This window comes from Oryctolagus cuniculus, chromosome 3 (genome assembly GCF_964237555.1).
Source record: "Oryctolagus cuniculus chromosome 3, mOryCun1.1, whole genome shotgun sequence".
In the NCBI taxonomy this organism is placed as follows: Eukaryota; Metazoa; Chordata; class Mammalia; order Lagomorpha; family Leporidae; genus Oryctolagus; species Oryctolagus cuniculus.
Window position 1 is genome coordinate 128,518,117 of NC_091434.1, and position 18,724 is coordinate 128,536,840.

Below are 18,724 nucleotides of genomic sequence, written 5' to 3' on the forward strand. Positions count from 1 at the left end.
GGCCCGTATAGGATGCCAGCACTGCAGGCTGCGGCTTTATCCACTATGCCACGGCACTGACTCCCCCCCCCCCCCCCATAATTTTTTAACATAGAAGCAAGAAGATAAGATAATACATTTTTATGAGATGGGAAATGTGAAACTTGTTTCAAATATTTAATTAAGCCAAGAATTCAAGTTATCACGTCTCTCTAGTATATTTATGAGACAGCTGTATTTCATGTGCAGCAAGCCCCCAGGACTCCGTCAGGAGTTTGGCCTGTAGATAGTGGTTTTATAGGTTGCCTCCTTGGCCTGTGTGCCTCTGATTTTGAGAAGATTCTTAGGTTTTGTTAGGTTTGTTTTTGTATTTGCCCCCTCATCTATCAAATGAGATGGCTGCACAACCAGCAGCTCTCAGTGCTCTGTAGCAGATGTGATTTATGGCCGCAGTATTCTGAATTGAGCCTTCTGAAAACAGCCTGCATATTCACATCTGCCTCGGGAGTGCCACTTCTACACACAGATGAATGCAAGCACACATGCGCACACACATTCCCTGTCTCCCAGGAATCCCCTGTGCCAGAAATTCATCACCCTTTTTGTGTACATATGTAGGCTGCACTGTATGCCTCACCCTATTTTATTTTTTATCAGCTTTTCCTGTTAGTCACTGAACCCCAAGGGTCAGGCCCATAACTTGTCCTTTCCACAGTCCCAGACAGCCCTTCTTTCCCAAAAGTCTTTGCTGCCTGTTTCAGACCAGAGAGGCGCTCATGTCATGTTAGGACTGTTGTGGCACTTGGGTGCCTGGCATAGCTGCCAGCCTCCAGCTCAATATTGTCCAGTAGCGAGTGTGCAAAGAATGTTCTCTGGGCTACTTTGGTGATTACCTCCATCTGCTAAGTTTAGCTTTAAACAGACTGCATATCCCCCTGAGTTCTTTTCATTGACCTGAGGGCATAGAACAGGGAGCTCTCAGAGGCATGGAGGCTATGGGTTAGGATGCTTTTGGCTACAAGTAACTGAAAACCCAACTGAGAAATGCTAGAGCAGTATAGAAATGTCTCACCTTGCATAGAGAGGGTCCTGCAGTAGGGAGTTTCTGGTTAGGAACTCCGTGGTGCCCTCAGAAACTTTTGCCATGGAGCCAGCACTGTCATGTAACAGGTAAAGCCACTGCTTGCAGTGTCAGCATCCTATATGGGTGCCAATTCAAGTTCCTGCTGCTCTACTTCCAATCCAGCTCCCTGCTAATGAGCCTGGGAAAGCAGGAGAAGATGGCCCAAGTGCTTGGGCCCCTGCATCCACATGGGAGACCTGGAAAAATCTCCTGGGTCCTGGCTTAGGTCTGGCTCAACCCTGGTCGTTGTGGCTATCTGGAGAGTGAACTAGCAAATGGGAGATTTCTCTCTCTCTCTCTCTCCCTCACCTTCTCCCTCTTCCTCTCTGTAACTCTGACTTCTAAAATAAATTCACAAATCTTTAAAAAAAGAGTTTTTCCTTGTCTACCCCGGCATTCGTTCTCTGCAGTTGTCCCCAGGGCACACTGCAGGTACAGGCAGCCACTCACATTCAGGCCTGGCCTGGTAGGAGAGGCTGGTTCTTCCCCAGCTCCTCTGCTGTCTGAGACTTGTCTTGTTGAAAAGTTCAGACAGAGCCAGAAGAGATGAGGATGATCACGTGCCTCCCTTGTGCCACCACCCGGCTCCTGCCAAGGCCAGGTTCATCTGTTTTCCTTCCCTGCCCTGTTACTTGGAAGCAAAATTTAGATGATTTTGAAGCAAGCATCATTTCCTTTCCTTCTTAAATGCTCTAAAAGATAAGGACTTTTATTCTTCTTAAAAAACAGCACTCGTACCCCTGTCACCTGTTGCCCAAGAGTGAGCAATTCAGAGTCTCAGGTCCCTAGCCAGTGCACACGAGTCCCTGTGAATCTCTTGCAGGCAGCAAGCATTGTCCAGAGGCTTTCCCGTGGACCACGTCCTGCCATGTGCTCCAGAGTTAATGTCCATGGCCCTGTCGCTGAGAAAGATGAGGGCTGTGTGCTGGATGTTCTGAGAGCCTGTGCTTGGTGACAAGGAAGACAGGGCAGTGGCCATAGCAAGGGTGGCTGGTGTCTAAAACGCCACACACAGTCTGGGACAATAGGTGCAGGTCCTGCCTGGAAGCTGTAGGTCTTGTCTCACAGCTTCTCAGTTGGCCGCAAGGCAGGTGGAAGATTGCATTGCCAAGGTCCCTGCTGACTGCTGTCTGACTTGCTCAGGGGTGGAGTGCACAGCTTCACAGCCTAATGCATCTTCAGGTGTCCGAGGACTGGTACCTACTGGGTGCCTGTGCTGGCCTGGTGTCTCCACTGCAGCCTAGGGATGGGGGCGGGGAGTGCAGGTACAGCCTACGGCACCTGCTGTCTGTGGGAACTGCTGTTGCAGCTTTGCTGGTTTCCCAGAAGGACTGGGTGCATTTGGATTCTCATCAGCTTACTAACTGCCTTCCCATCCTCAAGCCCAAGCTCGAGGCCTTCTCTTGAGTTTCTTGCTTTGCAGGAAGTCCTTATGTTGATTTTGCTATTGGGGTGCAGTCTGATGCCATGAGAAGAGCAGGTCCTGCACTCAGAGGCAGCCGCTGTTAGCCTCTGTACCCACCAGCTGTGGGCCTCGGGCAGGGGCTGACCCAGCCAGCCCCAGGCCCTCTGCTGTGCTAGCAGACAGCAGCCCTGCAAGGGAGTTAGGAGTGACATGGCATGCTCTGGAGATGTCGGCTTCTGCTGAGTATTTGTGTGAAGCCTGGCAGGTAGTGTGCTTCCTGTGTGCGGCCCTTTTGTAGCTGCAATGGCCTGAAATTTGGGGGTTCCTGTCTGTGGTGGTCCTGAGGAGTTACAGATGGAGGCAGTGTGAGGACAGTGTGATCATGTGGAGAGCAAGTACAGCATCTCTTCCATCTCAGCTGAGTTGCATTTGTGTAAATTTCCCATCTCACCTGGAGTACTTTGTGCTTCCAAAGAAACTCTTCATCTGTGCTGGTGTCTCTTCAGTGAAGGTGGCTTGGAAAGCTCCAGATGCTGTCTGATCCTGTAGCTCTCTAAGCTCAAGGAAAGGCTGTTCTAAAGGCTATGGCTGTTGGTTTAAAAGATGTAGGTAATATCAGTCCTTTAGCACTGCAAACTGTTGGCCTGAAGGCTGGAGGGTGTTTGTGTGCAGGTATCTGTGCAGTGTTTAAGAGTTTGGGTGGGAGGTATGAAAGCTGTGGCTGTCCTCCTTCATGGGGTGGCCTCCACATTGCCAGTGCCATGTGTCATCCTACGCCCAGCCAGCTCTGCACTTGCCTTGAATGCCTGGCCCGTGCAGCGTTTCCATTCATGTTTATCTAGTGGGCACTCAGATCTTTGTTGAATGAATCCATTATTCCTCTTAGCTCTCATAGCCACCCCCAACTACACACGAGGAAATTGAGACTGGAAGGGTTCCAGGGCTCCTGAATGGCCAAGAAGGCCCCTGGGTCTACTTCTTTGACTCTGAAGCTAGAGAGATTTTTCTGTTAACGTTCTAAAGTGCTTATGGCTCAGCCGTTTCGAGTGGCTGCCTGGATATCACTTGCTCTTTAAGATCACCTCGTGGCCGGCGCCGCGGCTCAATGGGCTAATCCTCCACCCGCGGTGCCGGCACACCGGGTTCTAGTCCCGGTCGCCCCTCTTCCAGTCCAGCTCTCTGCTGTGGCCCGGGAGTGCAGTGGAGGATGGCCCAAGTCCTTGGGCCCTGAACCCTCATGGGAGACCAGAAGCACCTGTCTCCTGGCTTCAGATCAGCGCGGTGCACCGGCTTGCAGCGCACCAGCTGCAGCGGCCATTGGAGGGTGAACCAACGGTAAAGGAAGATCTTTCTCTCTGTCTCTGTCTCTCTCTCTCTCTCTCTCTCTCTCTCTCTCACTGTCCACTCTGCCTGTAAAAAAAAGAAGAAAAAAAAAGATCACCTCGTGATTGCTGTGAGCAGATGCTAGCACTAGACAGGAGGCAGAAGGGAGGCACTTTGGACTGATGTTCAAGACCAAGCAGCGTTGCAGGCTTCTGTGACGTATGCATGTTTCAATGTAGAAATGTCCCTACCACGACACTCTGTTAGCTCCAGCTGCCATAACAAAATGCATGGACTGGGTGGCTTAAATGACAGTTATTTTCTTGCTATTCTGGAGCCTGGGGGTGAGGCAAGGGCGCCAGCATGGCCAGGTTCCAATGAGGGCCTTTTCCTGGCTTGCAGACGCTGCCTTCCTGCTGTGTGCTCACAGGGCCTCTGCCTGTGAGCCGCAGTTCCCTGGTGTCTGAAAGGGACACTGATCCTTTCATTTCAGGCCCCACCATTGTGATCTCATTTAACCTTAATTGCTTCCTTAATAGGGCTTGTTTCCAAAAATAGTAACATTGGGAGTTAGGGCTAGAGAGTTTTAATTTGGAGGGGAGGACGATTTCAGCCTATAATAGCATCACAGTGCAAGTGACAAGGGATAGGACCTAGGACTTGTCTTTTTCCACCAGAAGGAGGACACGTAACACTGTTAAATCAAAGGGCAGTCTGTAGTATTCTGAACTATAAGCTTTTGCTTGTAACCCTGCCTCTTTCTCCTTTGCTTCCTTCTTCATTACTTTGATTTCATTGTTTGAGATCAGATTTAGAATGTTTCTCCCCTATCTTTGCCTGATGAATGAGGTATATCCCCCACCCCCATACCACCTGGCCTTCGTACCATTCTATGTTAACTGTGTTTTCCTCCTGCTTGTTTGTAAAAGTTTAAATCTCCAGGAAAGCCATCAGTATAGTGAACACCCATATTTGCCAGCTAATATTTGTCACATTTGTGATGTATCTGTCTATATCTCTGTCTGTGCATGGGTTAATACACAGGTACATACTTTATTCTGAACTGTTTTTAAGTCACAAGCAGATGTAGTATTTTTACCACTAGGTCTTTAGTGTGTGTCATTTAATAACAAGGACATTTTCTTACCTGACCACAGACCAGTTTATATCTCTAAAGCCCCAGGCTGTATTTCGTGCCACTCTCAGGGTTCATGTCTGCCTCTGGCCAATCCGGCTTGCTCGCTATCCCTGCAGTTGTGCCTGCAGCCCTGCTTTCCCGCCTTTGCCTGGGCCGTCCGTTGTGTGGCCCAGTCCGTGGGTCCTGGGAAATCCTGTCCTTGCAAGCATGTTCCAAGCTGTTGCTTCCTCCTCCATACAGCATTTCTCAGTCCTTTAGACTGTGTGAGCACTTCATGTTCCTGAATAACGTTTATTGTGTTGCTTATGTATTCAGTGTGAAATTTATGGACTTTTCCTTCATCTCCTTTTTAAGACGAGCTACTTGGTTATGGGGCTTTTGTATAGCTTGTATTACCCATTTTTGTTGCTCATTAAGTGTGTGATTGACTTGAATCCAGAGGGTTTTCTATGACACTTCATTTTTAGTGATTGATTTATTAGTAGTGTTGTTTTCTATTTCAGAAAGGTGGTCTGGGAATTTAGGTTTCCTGACATCTTCAAGAATGGAAACCTCTAAGGCACGTGGACTTTAACGTGTCCATAGCAGCGGGGTCCTGCATGTTTACTATTGCAGAACATAAAGCATCACACGTGGTTTTCCCAGTCGGGCCTGTGTGAGAGGTTGTGTCCACAGTGGCACTGGTGATTTGGCTGTAAAGCGGGGTGGTGTGTGGCCTGGTGTGTCCCAGCAGGAAGTGCTGGCACTGACACAGAGCAGCTGTAAGATCTCTTCTTTTACATCTAGGTTCGAGATGCAGCCATAAACAGCTTAGTGGAAATTTACAGACATGTAGGAGAACGTGTGAGGGCAGATCTCAGTAAAAAAGGATTGCCACAATCCCGGTGAGTTCAGACTTTTTTCCTTTTTTCTGCTCTTTGCCCCCTACTCTTTTTCAGTTAACATCTTGGTTTGCACTACATTTTTTGCTGTGATAATTTTATTCAAAGAATATGTGTTTTGTGGGTTGGTGGCTGGTGTGATCATGTCCAGATCATGTGTCAGGGGTCCTCTCCTGTTGCACTTCCTCAGGAGTAAGACTTTCTTAGCCGGATACCTGGCCAGGTCCCATGGCACATGCTGATCTTAGAAGCACATTTCAGAGCGATTGATGTGAAAAAATTCAGCTCTCTTCTGGTTTCTCTATCTGGTGTGCACACAGCACTTAGTATGGTGTGTGCTTAGTATATATTTGTTGGAATAAATTATGATGCTATTCCAGAATGCATCTGAATAGAAATACACACATGACCAATAATTCTGGGAAACGTTTCTGGAATGTTAGTTTCTGTTCAGTCATGTTCTCAACATGGAGAAGTGGGTGCAAGGGGGTCAATGTCTCGTCAGACCCCAGGTGAGTCCACAGATGGCTGTTTATTGTAGTTACAGTTTTAAAGATATGTAACAGTTGGATATCTGTAATTTCTTTTTTTAAAAGATTTATTCATTTTGGGGGCCAGCGCTATGGCACAATGAGTTAAAGCCCTGGCCTGAAGCTCCGGCATCCTATATGGGTACCAGTTCTAGTCCCGGCTGCTCTTCCATTCCAGCTGTCTGCCTGGGAAAGCAGTAGAAGATGGCCCAAGTCTTTGGGCCCCTGCACTCATGTGGGAGGCCCAGAAGAAGCTCCTGGCTCCTGACTTCATATCAGCTCAGTGGCTGACTTCATATCAGCATTGTGGCCATTTGGGGAGTGAACCAGCGGATGGAAGACCTCTCCCTCTCTCTGTCTCTACCTCGCTCTCTAACTCAAATAAATAAAAATAAATCTTTAAAAAAAGATTTATTCATTTCAAAGGCAATGTTATATATAGAGAGGGAGAGATAGAGAAAGAGAGAGAAACAGGTATTTTCCATCCACCAGTTCACTCCCCAAATAGCAACAGCCAAGTCTGGGTGAGGCTGAAGCCAGGAGCCAAAAATTCCATCCTGGCCACGTGGACTTGGGCCATATTCTGCTGCTTTCCCAGGGATATTTGCAGGGAGCTAAATCGAAACTGGAGCAGCCATATCTTGAACAGTGCTCATATGGAATACCAGCATGTCGGTGGTGGCTTAACCTGCCGTGCTACAACGCCAGCCCCAATGGTGGATATCTATAATCACTTGTGGTGGCGAAGCTTAACATCACACGAATTCTAAACCTTTTCTCTGCCCCATTCATTTAAGAGAGCAAAGAATGTGAAGATCCTGGCCATTTAGAAGTGTGGTACACTCTGAGAGAAGCTTGTCTGAGCTTGTTAGTGAGGTCCAGAGATGTGAGGTGACTGTGGAGAGATCAACACAGCTAGTGGGAGGCAGAGCCAAGATTAAAGCCTTGTTCTGCTGACTCAGCTTTTAATTTTTCTCCACCTTGTTTCACAGAGAAGACTTTGTAGAATAGTAGGCATCTGGGAATAGGATAGAAGACTGAAATATGCAGAAGTAGTTTGTCTTGACATCCATCAGGTGGGTATGATGGACTGGGCCCCAGACCCTAAAGTCAGGTTCCTGATGAAGGGGCCTTGTGCCTCTTTGTTGTCGAGAGTCGTATCTGACCTCAGTGTTGCACTCATCACAGCCCCTGGCTGTGTACGAGATGATCAAATCGGAATAAAACAACTTATTTTATTTATTACAAAAGATAATCTGTGAGAGTCATTATCTTATTCTTGTGTTTTATGAACCTCAGCCTCTGCTCTTTGAATATAATGGTGAGAACACTTAGGAGAAAAGAGCTTAAAGACAATACTCAGCAATCTCATTAAGAAAATTAGAGGGCACAGATGAGTAGAGTGGGCAGGAGCTGGAGGGAGAGGGCTGCTAGGTGGTGGAGTCAGCATCGTTTCTGGGAAACAGACCTGGAACAGTGACTTAGCTATTCCAGGGCTGGACTCACCCCATGCCATGTAGCTCGTGGTAGCTCCACACTGTGGACCCACCACCTTGCAGAGTACCCATATTCCACAGTAGTTTTCCTATGAACCTCTAGAACTAGCAGATCAGAAGGAAATGACAAAGTCAAACAGTTCTAGAGAGGTGAGTGCGGGAAAGAGCTTATGTGGCAGGCCTGAGGTTGCTGTCTTTGGAAGGGCTGCTTACAAGCCTGGCTCCTGGCATGTAGGAACAACGGACAGTCCCATTCCTGAAGAATAGGGTAAGAGAGTGGATCTTTGTGCCCAAACTCTGCAAACAATGTGGTATATGCCACACACCTGGAACTTGGGGAAGGAGGAAGGTGTCTGTGTGACCAGTCCTAGTAAGAAACTTGTCACCAAGTTTCTGAGGAGCTTTCCTGGTAGATGACAACATGCCCACTCATGTTGCTAGGTGAACCAAGCTTGTCCTGTGTGACTCCACCTGAGAGACTCTGGAATTTCTGCCTGCTCCTCTAGACTTCACTCCAGGCATTTTCTACTGCTTGTCCTGGGCATCCCTTTACTGTAACAAATTACAGCTGTGAGTGTGACTGTGCTGAATCCAGTGAGTCCAAGACAGCTGGGAGATGGTCCCTGGGGTAGTATGGGGACCCTAATACTGAATGATTTAGGTGGGGCCCAGAAGCATTGTTACCAGGGCTGGGATTGAAGCCACCTTTTCCAGCTTCCTGTGTTTCTCTTCTGTTCTTTCCAGGATACCCTCTTATTAATAATTGTTCTTTTTCAATATTATGTATTTATTTGAAAGGTAGCATGAGAGAGAAGGAGAGAGAGAGAGAGAGCACTGTTCTGTCTGCTGGTTTATTTCCAGATGCTTGCAATGGTCAGGGCTGGGCCAGGGCAAAACCAGGAGCCAGGAGCTTCGTCCCGGTCTCCCATGTAGGTGCAGGGGCCTAAGTACCTGGACCATCTTCTGCTGCTTATCCAGGTGCCTTAGCAGAGAGCTGGATTGGAAATGGAGCAGCCAGGACTCACACCGGCACTCATATGGGATGTCTGCGCTGCAGGTGGCAGCTTTACCCACTACACCACAGCACTGGCTCCTCATTTTTTAATTTTAAAAAAGACCCTACAGAGGAGCTGTGGCCTCTGAATAGGAATGAAGCTTTATGCTATCTTGGGTTACCTAAATTCCTTGCTGAATATTCTGGACCAAAGTGAAGAGTGTGGTCTTGGGGATGGACCACATCCTTCACAGCCATTGTTCTGATAGATACTGTGCATAGGCTGTTCTTTAAAAACCTTGAGCCACAATTTCACATTTCTTTGTGTTTGTCACAAGGTAATTGTCTAAAATCTCGAACTCTGAGGGCTAGGGGCTCAGCTTGCCTGTTTCATTTTGCTGAGAATGTGCCCAAGTGGAATAGGGCTTTTGAAATGTCTATTGTTTGGGAAATTCAGCACCTGCTATAATTTGGCTGTATTTGGCTGACTGGATATTGTGAATATTCTAGACTTCTCCTCTTATATCATTACACATTGTTTTGGTTGTTATTTTGAAAGTATTGTGGATTTTTCAGCTTAGCACAGTTCCATCAGACTAATAAAATACAGTTTGCTTAATGCTTTTCAAGACTTGGGTTTAGTCTTAGAGTACAAATGTTAAATTTGTTCATGAGTGAGTGCTGTGTTTGAGAAAATAAGATTAGTTATATCCTTAGAAATGCATGATGAAAAAGAATGCCTTACTATCAGCTACATAACTTAAATGACAAGAATAGTAATCTCATTTGAGCAGCAGTTTCCCTTGCCCATTTCACAACTGGGAAAAAGAGTCTTGGATATTAAGTTGTCAAAAATTTAAATCTTATCATTTGGTGGCTAAAATTATACTGAGCCGGATGATAAGGTGCATTCAACAAAATCTTCATGTAGGGGGTCTCTGTACCCACATGGAGTATCAGGATAGTTGAGTTATGAACTTGAGCCACTAGAATATTTGACCATTTTATATTGTTTTACATGTATTATTTTCACTATCCATACACATGATGTATTCAGAAAATAAGTACATAATAAATGTCTGGGTGTCTGAATAAGGTATCATAGAGTTTCATGGTATTTTGTGAGGCATGCTTGGCAACCTAATAAAATGCCAATCACCTGAAACTCTCTGTGTCTGATGTTCATCAGTCTGTGCTCTCAGTATGCATTGACACCCATTGTCATACTGTTGACTGTTGCAGAAAATACATATTTCAGTCAGTACAGTATATTTTAGTTTGCAAAGCTTCGGACAAAAGACAGGCTGTTGGTGTTAAATTTCTTCATTTGGGAACCAGGCGCCTAGAAGAACAGCAACCTTAAACCTAAGAATAATTTGACTTATAGACAGAGCTGGTGGTACCTGTCATCTGATGCATTAGGACTGTTTGATAAACTTAGCTTGTGAGCCTCTGTTTTAGAACAGCTCTCGAAATACTTGTGTTATTATCTCAACTTAATAAAAATGAGTAAATATCCACTACATAGTATTGCTTAATGATTGTTTTGGAAAGAAAAAAATTGAAAACTTTTTGTTTTTAAATTTTTATTTATTTTATGTGTTTGAAAGGCAGAGAGACAGAGATGACAAAAATCTTCCACCTACTGATTCACTCCCCAAGTGCCTACCACAGCCAGGGCTTGTCTGGGCCAAAGCCAAAGAACTCAATCTAGGTCCCCATGTGAATGGTAAGGACCCTAATACTTGAGTCATCATCTGATGCCTTCCAGGGTACACATTAGCAGGAAGCTAGAATGGGGAGTGGAAATGGGGCTCCAGCATAGGCACTCTGATATGAGAGGTGTATGTGTCATAAGCAGTATCATAACTGTGATGCCAAACTCCCACCTCTATAATTTTTCACTTGCTAAAGCTTTAGTGTTAGACCTCAAGGCAAAAATAGATGAGAAACTGCTCAGGGACATCTTTTCTCATTTTTTAAATTTAGTTTTTATTGTAGTTGTGTATGTACAGAGAGTCATCTAGATTTGTAGGATACATTTTTAAAAGGCAATGTGTTACCCCCTGTGTCATTTCCCACTCTCAGAGACAAATCTCTCATCTGTTTTTATTGATTCTTTTATTTACTCCCCTGTCTCCTAATAACATGCATGCTTGCTATTTTTTAAACAAATTGTGACTATTAAGAATTTTGCTTTCCTCTGTGGAGGGTGAGTTTCAGTTCTTCTAACATACCTCATCTACTAAATAGTCATATTTTTACTTCGGTTAGGTCAGTGTTAGTTTTATGTTGTGATTATGTATGCTGTTCACAGATCATTATAAATATTTGTAATTTTTGATTGCTTTGCCTTTTACTCACAACCTTTTGTTTTCCCTGGAGTCAATAACAATTTCTCTTTCATTTGCATAGTGCACTTCTTGCATGGTAGTATTAGCATTCTGACCTCATTGCCATATGTGTGAGTCTTGAGTCTGTTTCAGTTGCCTGGCTGCTCCACTTCCTCTTGCACACTCGTCCTTCTGATTCCCTCTTTGTTATGAACCTGGGGCTTCTCTTGACCTTTCTCTGCCATGCATCTGCTACTTCTTGGAGACCAGGTCTTTTCTTTCTTGGTTTACTCTCTCATTTTAGTCATGTTTATCCTCTGGTAGCTTTCTGAGAAAAGGTATAGAGAAGGAAATTTTTTGGGGGCTGAGAATATCTTTTTTTCTACTCTCATTGATAGTATGTTAGGATAGAAATCTAGGTGGGAAATTATTTTCCTCCAGAGATGTCCCGTTGTGTTCCATCTCTCAGTGTTTCTATTCTATTGAGAGTGCAGTCATTGTGATTCTTCTGTGTGGATAACTTGGATTTGCTTGGAAAGATGGTAGTGTCTTCTCTTTGCCTCCCATATTTATCTGAAACTGCATGCCAATGGGTCTTGTGTGAGACTATTTCTACTTATTGTCATTCAGATCTGGGCATATTCCTCTAAAGATATTTAACTATTTCCATTTATAAATGGATTTATTTTAGGACTTTTTGGAATAGTCCTGATGTTTTTCTCTTCCATTTATGTCTTCTGGGAGATTTTCTCAAATTTGTTTTCTAACCATTCTATTGCATATTAAACTTAAAAACTTAGAACTTAAAGGGCCAGTGCTGTGGTGGCGCAGCGGGTTAAAGCCCTGGCCTGAAGCGCTGGCATCCCATATGGGCGGTGGTTCGAGTCCCGGCTGCTCCTCTTCTGATCCAGCTCTCTGCTGTGGCCTGGGAAAGCAGTAGAAGATGGCCCAAGTGCTTGGGCCCCTGCACCCATGTGGGAGACCTGGAAGAAGCTCTGGCTCCTGGCTTCGGATCGGCTCAGCTGTTGTGGCCATCTGGGGAGTGAACCAGTGGATTGAAGACTTCTCTCTCTGCCTCACCTCTCTCTGTGTAACTCTTTCAAATAAATAAAATAAATCTAAAAAACAAAAAAAACTTAGAACTTAAAATGTCCTTTCCTGTTCTAACTTTAATGTCTTTTTTTCCTTTACTATATGTTCCCCGTTTGCATCCTTTTTACTATTTTTTGTCCTAGGAAGAGCTTTCTTGAAGTACAAGTCACATAATATAATCCTTACCATTCTAAAAGGAACAGTCAGTGATTTTTAGCATATTCACAAAGTTAGACAACCATCATATTATTTAGTTTCAGAACATTTTCATCACCTCGTGAAGAAACCCCATACCCATTGACAGCCATTCTCTGTTTTCCCCAATCCCTGTGACCCCTAAGTCCACTTTTTATTTCTCTGGATTTTGCTCATTTTGGATATTTCATACAAATGAAATCATATAAAATGTGGTATTTTGTGATTATCTTTGTTCACTTTTCATAATGTTCTCAAGGTTCATCAAAGTTGTGGCATGTATCAAAATTTCCATCCATTTTAAAGGTTGAGTGATACTCCATAGAATATTTTTTTTTATCCATTCATCCGTTAATGGACACTTGAGTTGCCTCTACATTTTAGCAGTTGTGCATAATGCTATGAACATGGTGTACGACATCTCTTCAAGACTTTGCTTTAAATTTTTTAGTTCTATACCCAGATGTGAGCTTGCTGGATCATATGATAGTTCTACTGTTAAATTTTTGAGGGACTGCCATACTGTTTTTAGCAGCTCTATCATTTTACATTCCTGCCAGCAGTACATGGGATTCCAGTTTCTCCACATCACTTGTTATTGTTCTGTTTTCTGTTTTACTTGTTATTTTGTGTTTGTGTGTGTTTTGCCTAGTAAATATCCTAACAGGTATCGCATTATGGTTTAAAAATAAATTAATTCGAGGCCGGCATTGTGGCATAGCAGGCAAAGCTGCCTCCTGCAATGCCTGCATTCCACATGGTTGCCAATTCATGTCCCAGCTGTTCCACTTCTGATCCAGCTCTCTACTGTGGCCTGGGAAAGCAGTAGAAAATGGTTCAAGTGCTTGGGCCCATGCACGCTCATGGGGGACTCAGAGGAAGCTCCTGGCTCCTGGCTTCGGATCAGCACAGCTCCAGCCATTGCGGCCATCTGGGAGGTGAACCATCGGATGGAAGACCTCTCTGTCTCTCCCTCTTTCTCTTTCTCTCTCTCTCTCTCTCTCTGCCTCTGCCTCTCTGTAACTCTGCCTTTCAAATAAATAAATTATCTTTTTTTGTTTTTAAGATTTATTTTTTGACAGAGGTAGTGAGAGAGAGAGAGACAGAGAGACAGAGAGAAAGGTCTTCCTTCCATTGGTTCACCCCCCAAAAGGCCGCTATGGCCGAAGCTACACTGATTTGAAGCCAGGAGCCAGGTGCTTCTTCCTGGTCTCCCACGTGGGTGTAGGCGCCCAAGCACTTTGGCCATCCTCCACTGCCTTCCCGGGCCACAGCAGAGAGCTAGACTGGAAGAGGAACAACCGGGGCTAGAACCGGCGCCCATATGGGATGCCGGCACCACAGGTGGAGGATTAACCAAGTGAGCCACGGCCCCTCAGATAAATAAACCTTTAAAAGAAATAAATTGGCAGCGCCATGGCTCACTAGGCTAATCCTCCGCCTTGTGGCGCCAGCACACCGGGTTCTAGTCCCGGTCAGGGCGCTGGATTCTGTCCTGGTTGCCCCTCTTCCAGGCCAGCTCTCTGCTATGTCCCAGTAGTGAGTGGAGGATGGCCCAAGTGCTTGGGCCCTGCACCCCATGGGAGACCAGGAGAAGCACCTGGCTCCTGGCTTTGGATCAGTGCGGTGCGCTGGCCGCAGCGCGCTGGCTGCAGCGGCCATTGGAGGGTGAACCAACGGCAAAAAGAAGACCTTTCTCTCTGTCTCTCTCTCTCGCTGTCCACTCTGCCTGTAAAAAAAAAAAAAAAAAAAAGGAAAGAAAGAAAAGCAACTGACCATAAATCTAACCATTTTTTTCTGTTCCATTGATCTATATGTCCATCTTCTACTAGTACCTCACAGACTTAATTTAGGTATCGTTTGTAGCAAATTTTGAAATTCCAAGTTTGTTCTTCTTTCCAGATTTCTTTTAGCTCTTCTGGATCTCTTACATTAGTTCTATGTGAATTTTTGGATGAAATTATCAATTCCCATGAAAATGGTATTTGGGTTATTAATAGGAACTATTTAAAAGTTGTAGATGGGGCCGGCGCCATGGCTCAATGGGCTAATCCTTCGCCTTGCGGCACTGGCACACCGGGTTCTAGTCCCGGTCGGGGCACCGGATTCTGTCCCGGTTGCCTCTCTTCCAGGCCAGCTCTCTGCTGTGGCCAGGGAGTGCAGTGGAGGATGGCCCAGGTGCTTGGGCCCTGCACCCCATGGGAGACCAGGAGAAGCACCTGGCTCCTGCCTTCGGATCAGCGCGGTGCGCCGGCCGCGGCGGCCATTGGAGGGTGAACCAACGGCAAAGGAAGACCTTTCTCTCTGTCTCTCTCTCTCACTGTCCACTCTGCCTGTCAAATAAATAAATAAAAGTTGTAGGTGAATTTGCCATCTTAATCCAATTCATGAACTTGGTATATGTTTTCATATTTTAGGCTTTATTTAATGTCAGTTTTAATGTAGTTTTCAGTGTATGAGCCTTACTTTTGTGGGAAGGGGGAGAGACAGACAAATTAAAAAGAGTAAACTTCCATTTGATAGTTTATTCCTTAAATGCTTGCAATGGCCAGGGCTGGGCTAGACTGCTGGTCTTTCATGTGGGTGGCAGAGACTCAACTGCTTGAGCCATCACCTGCAGCTTTGCAGGGTCCACGTTAGCAGGAAGCTAGAATTGGGAGTGGAGCTGAGCCTCAAGCCCAGATATTCTGTTATAGGACATTGATAGGTTAAGTAACTTCTTAACCACTAGGTCAGACAACCATCCCTCTTGTACTTCTCTTGATAAATTCATTCCCATTCACATATATTTTATTCTTTAGATGCTAGCTTAAACAACTCTTTTTTCTTAATTTCAGTTTTATAAACTTCATTACTAACTAGAGCAAAATAATTTATTTTTTGTTGACCTGGAGTCCTGCAATGTGTTCCACATTGCATAAGCATGTTAGTCTTAGTGATTTTACGTGGATTCTTTTTTTTTTTTTTTTTTTAAAGATTTATTTATTTATTTGAAAGGCAGAGTCACAGAGAGGGAGAAGCAGAGAGAAAGGGAAAAGTCTTCTATCCTCTGGTTCACTTCCCAGACGGCTGCAATGGCTGGAGCTGAGTCTATCTGAAACCAGGAGCCAGGAACTGCTTCCAGGTCTCCCACATGGGCGTAAGGGCCCAAGTACTTGGGCCATCTTCTACTTTGTCAGACCATAGCAGAGAGCAGGATTGGAAGTGGAGCAGCCGGGACTTAAACTGACACCCATATGGAAAGTGAGCACTTGCAGGCGGCCCCTTTACCCACTCTGCCACAGTGCTGGCTCCTGTGTGGATTCTTTAGCCTTTTATATGCAAGATCATGTATTCTGCCACTAGAGATGGTTTTTACTTCTTCTTTCCAAATTGTATGCCATTTATTTCTTTTTTCACTAAAAGACTTGTCCAGAACCTCCAATACTGGGTTGAACAGAAGTGGTAAGAATGAACATCCTTGTCCTGTTCCTGACTTTAGAGGGAAAGTTTTCAGTTGTTCACCATTAATTACGATGCACACTATGGCTTGTTTGTGTTTGTGTGTGTGTGTGTGTGCATGTGCAGGCACATGCACTTTTATGAGGTTGAAGTTCTTTCCTATTAAGTTGTTGAGCGTGTTTTATCGTGAAAGTATGTTGACTGTCATCAAATATTTGTTCTTAATATGTTGAGATTGTATGATTGTTTTTTTATTCCAGTGATAGAATGTACTGCATTGTTTTCTTGTGATGAATCCTACTTGGTCTTGATGTATAACTCTTAACTATATTCTGATGAGTTTTTATCTGTATTCATAAGGATTATTTCCTTTTCTTTGCTATGATATCTTCTTCTGGTTTTCATGTTATTACAATACTAACTTCATAGAATGAATTGGAAGGCATTTCCTCCTCATCTTTCTTATATATTTTTAGGATTGTAGTTTTTAAATTCTTCGATTTTTTTAACCACAGTTTTAGGTTTCCAGAAAAACTAAGTAAAAAAAAGTGTAGAGAATTCCTCTAGCCTTTTCCTTTCATACTTACAGTTTCTCCAATATTCTAGGTATCTTAGAGATTTATTTATTTACTTATTTGGAAGTCAGAATTACGGGGGGTTGGGGGGGAGCGTGTGAGCGAGCTTCCATCCATTGGTTCACTTCCCAAATGGCCACAATGGCCAGGACTGGGCCAGGCTGAAGCCAGGAGCTTTTTTTAGTTCTCCCCCATGGTTGCAGGGGCCCAAGCATTTGGGCTATCTTCTACTGTTTTCCCAGGTCATTGACAGGGAGTTGAATTGAAAGTGCAGTAGTCAGGATTCAAACCAGCTCCTATATGGGATGTTGGCTTTGCAGGAAGTAGCTTAACTGCTACGCCACAACACTGACCCCTTTTAAAGGTTTTTTAAAAGACTTATTTATTTATTTGAAAAGCAGAGTTAGAGAGAGAAAGAGACAGAGACAGAAAGAGGGGGACAGAAGAAGAGATATAAAGAGATTTTTCATCCACTGGTTCACTCCTCAAATGGTTTCAACATCTGGTACTGGGCCAGGCTGAAACCAGGAACCTGGAATTCCATCCTTGTCTCCCATGTGGGTTGCAGGGGCCCAAGTACTCAGGTCATTCTCCACTGCTTTCCAAGGCACATTAGCTCTGAGGAGGCTCGATCAGAAATGGAGCATCCAGGACCAGTGCTCCTATGACATGCAGCTGGCGACTTAATTTGCTGTGCCACAGTGCAGGCCCCTGTATTAATCAATTAATTAACTTCAAGTTTGTGAAGGATTGGTGTTAATTCTTTAAACATTTTGTAGAATTCACCAAGTCTGAAGCTGTCTGGTCCTGGACTTTTCTTTGAGGGATATTTTTAGATCACTAATACAGTCTATTTCTATATTATAGGTTTTATTCAAATTTTTACATTCTTTTTGAGACAGTTTTAGTAGTTCATGTCTCCAGCAGCTACACTGATTGAAAATGTGTTCATTTCCTCTTGGTTATCTAATTTTGGGTATATAATTATTTATAATATTCCCTTGTAATTCTTGCTTTTGTAAAGCCCACCATTTCTTCTTCTTCTTCTTTTTTTAAGATTTATTTATTTATTTGTAAGTCAGAGTTACACAGAGAGAGGAGAAGCAGAGAGAGAGAAGTCTTCCATCCGATGGTTCACTCCCCAGTTGGCTGCAATGGCTGGAGCTGAGCCAATCCGAAGCCAGGAGCCAGGAGCTTCTTCTGGATCTCCCACGCGGGTGCAGGGGCCCAAGGACTTGGGCCATCTTCTTACTGCTTTCCCAGGCCATAGCAGAGAGCTGGATTGGAAGTGGAGCAGCCGGGACTCGAACCAGCGCCCATATGGGATGCCAGCGCTTTAGGCCAGGGCATTAACCCACTGCGCCATAGCGCCAGCCCCCATTTCTTCTTTTTTTAAAATTCATTAATTTGAGTTTTTTCTGTATTCTTTTGGAAAATATACCAAAAGATTTGTCAGTTTTGTTGATTCTTTTTTTGAAGAACTAACTTTTGTTTTTTAATTTTTTTTCTACTGTGTTTGTATTCTATGTTTTGCTTAGTATATTTTAATATTTATTATTTGTTCCCTTTTGCTTATTGTGGTTTACTTTCCAGTTTTTTTTTAAGATCTATTTATTTATTTATTTATTTGAAAGGCAAAGTTACGGCGGTCCAGCTCCAGCCATTGTGTCCATTTGGGGAGTGAACCAGCAGATGGAATATACCGTGCTCTCGCTCTCTCTTGCTCGCGTGCTCGCTCTCTTTCTCTTTCTCTCCTTCTGCTGAGTCACTCTTCAAATGGCCTCAATGGCCAGAGCTGGGCCAAACTGAACCCAGGATCCAGGAGCTTCTTCTGGGTCTCCCAGGGGGGTGCAAGAGCCAAAGCATCTGGGCTATCTTTCACTGCTTTCCCAGGCACATTAGCAGGGAGCTGGATCGGAAGTGGACAAGCTGGGACTCCCCAGGACTCAAATCAATGCCCATATAGGATGCTGGCACTGCACAATGGCCCCTATTTTCCAGTTTTTTAACTTTTTTTAAAAAATTTACAAATTGGTCATATGTTTTAAACAAAGTTTCCTAGTTTTTAAAGATGGAAGGTTAGATTATTGCTTGGAGATCTTTCTTCTCATTTAATGCAGGCATTTATACCTATAATTTCTCTCTCAAGTACTACTTGATTTCCTATTTATGTTCTGTGTCGTGACTTTTTTCTTCCATTACTGCCATAGTTTTTGTTA

The 18,724-nt window shown here is 44.3% G+C and overlaps 1 protein-coding gene across 49 annotated transcripts in view; it reads left to right on the forward strand.

The window, feature by feature from the left end:
* Nucleotides 1–18,724, forward strand: part of CLASP1 (cytoplasmic linker associated protein 1) — a 295,826-nt gene that overhangs the window by 111,448 nt on the left and 165,654 nt on the right. For 44 of the 49 annotated variants that reach the window (XM_051838605.2, XM_051838621.2, XM_051838622.2 and 41 more), the window contains exon 7: nt 5,755–5,852. The exons of the other annotated variants lie outside the window; for them this stretch is intronic. In XM_051838605.2, coding sequence (XP_051694565.1) covers nt 5,755–5,852 — 98 coding nt within the window. The remainder of the gene's footprint in view (nt 1–5,754; nt 5,853–18,724) is intronic. 49 annotated transcript variants of the gene reach the window in all.